Genomic DNA, 7,388 nt, shown 5'->3' on the forward strand with positions numbered 1-7,388 from the left:
AGATTCGTCAACCGGAGCTTTTCATGTCACTGAAGAGGGACATGGCTGTGGTAAGTGGAATCTTCTATCTTATCTTTGTGTTGAGAACCTTCTTATCGTCTTATCCTGGTATCGTCCTCATTTCCGTCTGAGTACAGGTCACCCAACAAATTTATGTTGCTGAGGAGTGGGCCAAGCAAGCTCGGGAGGATGCGCATAAGGAGGCTCAGTCCCGTGCCACAGCTGAGAGGGCCGCGAGCGATCTCAAACGAGATCTTGATCGTAAGGATCATGAGCTGAAAGAAACAAAGAAGGCCACGGTGAGTGCAGAGGCTGGCCTGAAGACTGCTGAAAAGCAAACCGAAGAGCTGCGCAAGCAGCTCCGACACTCTGAGGAAAAACTGTCAGCGGAGCAACAAGCGGTCTCGGAGCTTAGGGCCGAGCTCGCAAGGGCGAAGGAGGAAGCCCTTTTGTCCAGGGAGGTTGCCGAGAAGGCTGTGGCGGCTTCGTATGAACGTGGAGTTCACGATACCGAGGAAAGATTGACCGAGGAAATCGCCACTGTCTGCAGGGATTATGTCACCTCGACCTGGGGATTGGCCATGGATAGGGCAGCCGTTCCCGCAGATTCTGATCTCAGGAAAGCTGAGAACATCTTTTATCCTGCCGAGATACGTGAGACACCTGGGGAGGTTGCTTCCACTGAGCCTCTTCCAGCAGATCCCCCCATTCCCGAGACTGGCAGCATGGAACAAACTACGCAGGGCCAGTCACCCGAGGATAGTCTTCCTATCAGCGAGATCCTCGCCCAGGCCCAGGGGATCGCCCCGGAGAACCCAGCAGTGGATGATCAGCCTGCCCCAACTCAGGGCCCTTAGGGACGTAGACTAGGAATTCGTCTGTCCCGCTTTTGTACTTTGTTTTGTTTGATCCTTACTTAATATTTTAGAACTGAATTACTTTGAACTTTATATGACAAAAGTTATTTGATTACGTATATCGCTGCCTTACTTTATTTTGTTTTTATCATGGATGAATATTGGTCTTACCCTTTTACTGCTTTAAAATCGAACAATAATAAATGAACAATAATAAAATCCGCGCAGGACTTGGGCTCCCTTCAACGCTCTTCGTGAATCAGGAACGATTAACCCTTGATGTAAGAATTGCGTGGTTAATTTCCCCCAAGTCTGTGGTCCGAGGAGCCATGCAGGACTTGGGTTCTGTTTAACGCTTACTGAGAATTGTTGTGTGGTTAATTTCCCCCAAGTCTGTGGTCCGAGGAGCCATGCAGGACTTGGGTTCTGTTTAACGCTTACTGAGAATTGTTGTGTGGTTAATTTCCCCCAAGTCTGTGGTCCGAGGAGCCATGCAGGACTTGGGTTCTGTTTAACGCTTACTGAGAACCGTTGTGTGGTTAATTTCCCCCAAGTCTGTGGTCCGAGGAGCCATGCAGGACTTGGGTTCTGTTTAACGCTTACTGAGAACCGTTGTGTGGTTAATTTCCCCCAAGTCTGTGGTCCGAGGAGCCATGCAGGACTTGGGTTCTGTTTAACGCTTACTGAGAACCGTTGTGTGGTTAATTTCCCCCAAGTCTGTGGTCCGAGGAGCCATGCAGGACTTGGGTTCTGTTTAACGCTTACTGAGAATCGTTGTGTGGTTAATTTCCCCCAAGCCTGTGGTCCGAGGAGCCATGCAGGACTTGGGTTCTGTTTAACGCTTACTGAGAATTGTTGTGTGGTTAATTTCCCCCAAGTCTGTGGTCCGAGGAGCCATGCAGGACTTGGGTTCTGTTTAACGCTTACTGAGAATTGTTGTGTGGTTAATTTCCCCCAAGTCTGTGGTCCGAGGAGCCATGCAGGACTTGGGTTCTGTTTAACGCTTACTGAGAATCGTTGTGTGGTTAATTTCCCCCAAGCCTGTGGTCCGAGGAGCCATGCAGGACTTGGGTTCTGTTTAACGCTTACTGAGAACCGTTGTGTGGTTAATTTCCCCCAAGTCTGTGGTCCAAGGAGCCATGCAGGACTTGGGTTCTGTTTAACGCTTATTGAGAACCGTTGTGTGGTTAATTTCCCCCAAGTCTGTGGTCCGAGGAGCCATGCAGGACTTGGGTTCTGTTTAACGCTTACTGAGAATCGTTGTGTGGTTAATTTCCCCCAAGCCTGTGGTCCGAGGAGCCATGCAGGACTTGGGTTCTGTTTAACGCTTACTGAGAATTGTTGTGTGGTTAATTTTCCCCAAGTCTGTGGTCCGAGGAGCCATGCAGGACTTGGGTTCTGTTTAACGCTTACTGAGAATTGTTGTGTGGTTAATTTCCCCCAAGTCTGTGGTCCGAGGAGCCATGCAGGACTTGGGTTCTGTTTAACGCTTACTGAGAATCGTTGTGTGGTTAATTTCCCCCAAGCCTGTGGTCCGAGGAGCCATGCAGGACTTGGGTTCTGTTTAACGCTTACTGAGAACCGTTGTGTGGTTAATTTCCCCCAAGTCTGTGGTCCAAGGAGCCATGCAGGACTTGGGTTCTGTTTAACGCTTATTGAAGATTGCACAATAGAGCTACATCAAGCAAAATATTCTTCATTAATAAAAGTACCTTTTCAGGTTATTTACATTCCACGGACGTGGCACTACACGTTCATCCAAGTCTTCCAAATAGTACGCTCCAATGCCAGCCACAGAGGTGATACGGTATGGATCCTCCCAATTCGGCCCGAGTTTTCCCCAGGCAAGGTTCCTCGCATTGCCGAGGACTTTCCTTAGCACTAGGTCCCCAGGCGTCAACGGCCTTGACTTCACCTTGGCGTCATAGCCCCGCTTGAGCTTTTGCTGGTACTGAGTTAGATGCACCATCGCGCAATCCCTTCTCTCTTCAAGGAGGTCCAGGCTTTTCTCTAGAAGCCCGTTGTTAACGATAGGGTCGAATGTAGCAGTCCTCTGGGAGGGAAAGTTTATCTCTAATGGGATGACGGCCTCGGCCCCGTAGGTTAATGAAAAGGGGGTTTCTCCCGTGGATCGGCGGGGCGTGGTGCGATACGTCCACAAAACATGGGCGAGCTCTTCAACCCACCTCCCTTTCGCGTCGTCTAACCTCTTCTTCAGCCCATTCACTATGGTTTTGTTAACTGCCTCGGCTTGTCCGTTACCCTGCGGGTAGGCTGGTGTAGAGTACCTGTTGACAATCCCCAATTCACTGCAATATTCTCTGAAGGCCTTGCTATCAAATTGTAGTCCATTGTCCGAGATTAGGGTGTGTGGGGTGCCGAATCGGGTGACAATGTTTTTCCAGATAAACTTCTTGACATCAACATCCCTAATGTTTGCCAGTGCCTCAGCCTCAACCCATTTCGTAAAGTAATCGGTGCCGACGAGAAGAAACCTCTTGTTCCCCGCAGCCTTGGGGAACGGACCTAGTATGTCTAGGCCCCATTGTGCAAATGGCCAAGGGCTGGACAATGGGTTAAGCACCCCACCGGGCTGATGTATATTCGGAGCGAACCGTTGGCATTGGTCACACTTCTTCACATATTCCAGAGCTTCCTTATGCATGTTTGGCCACCAGTAACCCAGCGTCATAGCCCTGTGGGAGAGGGACCGGCCCCCCGTGTGGCTCCCGCAAATCCCTTCGTGCAACTCCTCCAGAATGAGTTCAGTTGCGCCTGGGTGTACACACACCAAGTATGGCCCCGAGAATGAACGTCTGTAGAGCTTGGAGTCCTCGGACAACCAGAATCGAGAAGCTCTCCTCCGGATTTTGTCGGCCTCGACTTTGTCGTTGGGTAAGGAATCATTCTTCAAGAACTGTACAAGAGGGTCCATCCAGCTTGGTCCCCCGCCGACATTGTGTATCCGAACACCTTTAGCCTCCTCTTCCGTGGGGCGGCAGAGGTCCTCGACCAAGATAACCCGCGGAAGGGGCTGGGCCGAGGATGTGGCCAGTGTTGCCAAAGAATCGGCGTGAGTATTCCCGCTTCTGGGTATATGCATCAAACGGAAGTCATCGAAGTGGGTGCGTAAGCGTTTAGCTTGGGCAAGATACCGTTGCATTCTTTCATCTTTCGCCTCCAATTCCCCGCTTACTTGCCCCACTACGAGTCTTGAATCCGAGAATATGCTCGCGCATTTCCCACCCAGCTTCCGGATCATCGACATCCCTTCCAGCAGCGCTTCATACTCAGCTTCGTTATTTGTTGCCTGGAATCCCAGTCTCAACGACTTCTCCAGGGTTATACCTTCGGGAGAGATTAGAACGAGCCCCACTCCAGATCCCTTTTGGTTCGCTGCACCATCAATGTATGCTCTCCACTCGTCGTGCTCTTGCACAGAAATCGCGCTGACCAGTCTCCTATCATTATTCGGTGACCCTGACACGTCCGTTCCTTCCACGGTTGGTTCCGCGAATTCAGCTACCAGATCAGCGAGGACTTGACCCTTTATGGCGGTGCGCGGCATATATCTGATGTCAAAGGCGCTTAAGATGGTGCCCCACTTAGCGATTCTCCCAGTGTAGTCGGCGCTGCGGAGGACTGATTTCAATGGAAGTTGGGTTAGCACAACAACTGTATGTGCTTGAAAATAGTGGGGAAGCTTCTTTGTAGCTTGCACGACAGCCAATATTGCCTTTTCGAGGGGGAGATACCGGGTCTCAGCCTCCTGTAGCGACTTGCTTACGTAGTACACGGGCCGTTGCGTGCCGTTGTCCTCTCGGATCAGTACTAGGCTGACTGCATGATCGGCGACTGCGATGTACGCATAGAGTACCTCATCGGTCTCGGGGCTGGACATGATCGGAGGTCGGGCGAGGTATTCCTTGAGCTGTTGGAAAGCCATGTCACACTCCTCAGTCCACTCGAAACCCTTCCACTTGTGCAATAAGAGGAAAAAAGGTCGGCATCGATCCGCCGAGCGGGAGATGAAACGGTTCAAGGCTGCTATCATGCCGGTAAGCTTCTGGACTTCTTTGGGATTCTGAGGCGGTTGCATACTATGAATGGCCCTTATTTGGTCAGGGTTAACTTCGATCCCCCGGTGGGTTACCATGTAGCCAAGGAATTTTCCCGATCCCACTCCAAATGAACACTTGGATGCGTTCAGTCGCAGCCTGTACCTTCTCAGGATGTGAAACACCTCGTCAAGGTCCCTGATGTGGTCGGTCTCCAATTTGCTCTTTACAACCATATCATCTATATACACCTCGACAGTTTTTCCCATCTGTCGTTCAAACATCCTAGTCATCATCCTTTGATAGGTCGAACCAGCATTCTTCAGGCCAAAAGGCATCACCTTGTAATGATAATTGCCAATTGGGGTGACAAAGGCAGTTTTTTCCTGGTCTTCCGTGGCCAAGGATATCTGATGGTAGCCCTGGAAAGCGTCCAAAAAACTCATTCGGGGATGCCCGACGGTTGCGTCGACCAGTCGGTCTATTCGCGGCATTGGGAAAGGATCCTTCGGGCAAGCCTTATTTAAGTCCGTGAAGTCCACACAGACTCGCCATTTCCCGCTCTTCTTCTTCACCACGACTGTGTTCGCCAGCCATTCGGGGTAGAAGACTTCCTTGATAGCCCCAGCTCTTTTCAATTTCGCCACCTCTTCCCTCACAGCGTCTGCATGCTCCCTTGACGGGCGCCGAGGCGGCTGCTTCTTTGGGGTAATAGCTGGGTTAACGTTAAGGTGATGGCGTATTAGGTCTGAGTCAACCCCAGGGGCTTCATAAGGATCCCAAGCGAATACATCCTCATTTCGACGCAGAAAATCAATTAGCGCCGACTTCTCCTGTGCTGGTAGCTCCGAGCCAATCTGGAAAAACTTTTCGGGGTCTGATCCGACGAGCACTTTCTCTAGCTCTTCACAACTCGCCTCCAGGTCCGGTCCTTCATTACCTGCAACTCGGACCGGGGCTTTTGATTGCTATAAGGTATTCCCGGTTGAAGTGGAAGGCGCGTCGCTTAATTGTCGAGCAATGGCCGATACCATGCAATGCCTGGCCATTCCTTGATCCCCCACTATCTCTTTGATTCGGCCCTCTGAGGGATACTTCACCTTCTGGTGCAGGGTAGATGACACAGCCCCTAGCGTATGAAGCCATGGCCGTGCCACGATAGCTGTGTAGGGTGAGTATGCATCCACCACAATGAAATCCACTTCCACTATTTCTATGTCTGTTTGCACAGGCAATCTGATCATGCCCTTAGGGATGACGATTTTTCCCTCAAAGCTAAGCAGAGGAGTGTTATATGGCGACAGGTCCTCCTGCTTTAAATTCAGCCCTTTATATAGGTCCGGGTACATCACTTCCACGGCGCTGCCCTGATCAACTAACACCCTCCTCACGTCATAACCTCCTATTCTGAGTGTCACGACTAGGGCGTCGTCATGGGGCTGAATAGTTCCCTCTTTGTCCTCTTCCGTGAATCCAATTAATGGCACTCTCCCTCTAGCCCTCTTGGATTCCTTTTCGCCTGACTCTGTCGGGAACCTACCTACTGACATTACTCTGAATGGGACGGAACCGGTTCTCCCAGGTGCGGCAAGAATGACATTTATCGTGCCGATGGGTGGCCTCAAGGTACTTTGCCTGGTATCGACATTTGACTGCTCAGGACGTTGCAACAGATGCCCTAGCTTTCCTTCTCGGACGAGTCGATCCACATAGTTCTTCAGATTCCTACATTCGTCTGTGACATGGCCGGGCTCTTGGTGATACGCACAATATAGATTCTGATTGCGTTTTGAGGGGTCACCTGCCATCCTATTTGGCCATTGAAAATAGGGTTCGTGCTTTATTTTTCCCATGATCACGTGTAATGGCTCTCGGAACACAGCGTGGACTACCTGAGCCCCTGTAGATCCCGACTGTTCTGCATAATCTCTTCTCGGCTTATTACTGTTACTGAAGCGGTCCGACCTGAAGTCCCTTCTCTCCTGGGGGACAAACTTCGCCTTTCCCTTCCCGGTTTGCTGGTCCTCCTCGACCCTCTTATACTTATCTATCCTGTCCATAAGTTGCCGCACGCTGGTTGCTGGCTTCCCTGTGAGAGACTTTCTCAAGCCATGCTCTGTTGGCAAGCCCCTTTTAAAGGCACTGATGGCGACGTCATCGTGACTCCCCTCTACCTCGTTGTGCACCTCCCAGTATCTGTCCGAGTAGGCCTTTAACGTCTCTCCTTCTCGCATGGACAGAGATAAAAGGGAATCGAGGGGCCGAGGGACTCTAGTGCTGGTGATGAAGCGGGAGCCAAAGGCCTGCGTCAATTGTTTGAAGGAGTCTATAGAGTGTGGTGGGAGGGCATCAAACCATCTCATGGCCAGGGGCCCCAGGCTGGAGGGGAACACTTTACACATTAACGCCTCGTCCCTGGAGTGAACGGCCATCCTCTGGTTGAACTGGCTCACGTGCTCCACTGGGTCAGTTC

The 7,388-nt window shown here is 51.1% G+C and overlaps 2 protein-coding genes across 2 annotated transcripts; both read right to left on the reverse strand.

Moving 5' to 3' along the window:
• Positions 1–2,502: 2,502 nt before the first annotated feature.
• On the reverse strand, positions 2,503–4,425 carry LOC126703838 (uncharacterized). Its single transcript, XM_050402907.1, has 3 exons — positions 4,104–4,425; positions 2,608–2,867; positions 2,503–2,532 (listed from the first exon to the last, which is right to left on the reverse strand). The coding sequence occupies exons 1-3, from the start codon at positions 4,423–4,425 to the stop codon at positions 2,503–2,505; spliced, it is 612 nt and encodes a 203-aa protein (XP_050258864.1).
• Positions 4,426–5,883: 1,458 nt separating this feature from the next.
• LOC126703839 (uncharacterized) lies at positions 5,884–6,723 on the reverse strand. The gene has a single exon (XM_050402908.1). The coding sequence runs from the start codon at positions 6,721–6,723 to the stop codon at positions 5,884–5,886; it is 840 nt and encodes a 279-aa protein (XP_050258865.1).
• Positions 6,724–7,388: the final 665 nt, after the last annotated feature.

This window comes from Quercus robur, chromosome 10 (genome assembly GCF_932294415.1).
Source record: "Quercus robur chromosome 10, dhQueRobu3.1, whole genome shotgun sequence".
In the NCBI taxonomy this organism is placed as follows: domain Eukaryota; kingdom Viridiplantae; phylum Streptophyta; class Magnoliopsida; order Fagales; family Fagaceae; genus Quercus; species Quercus robur.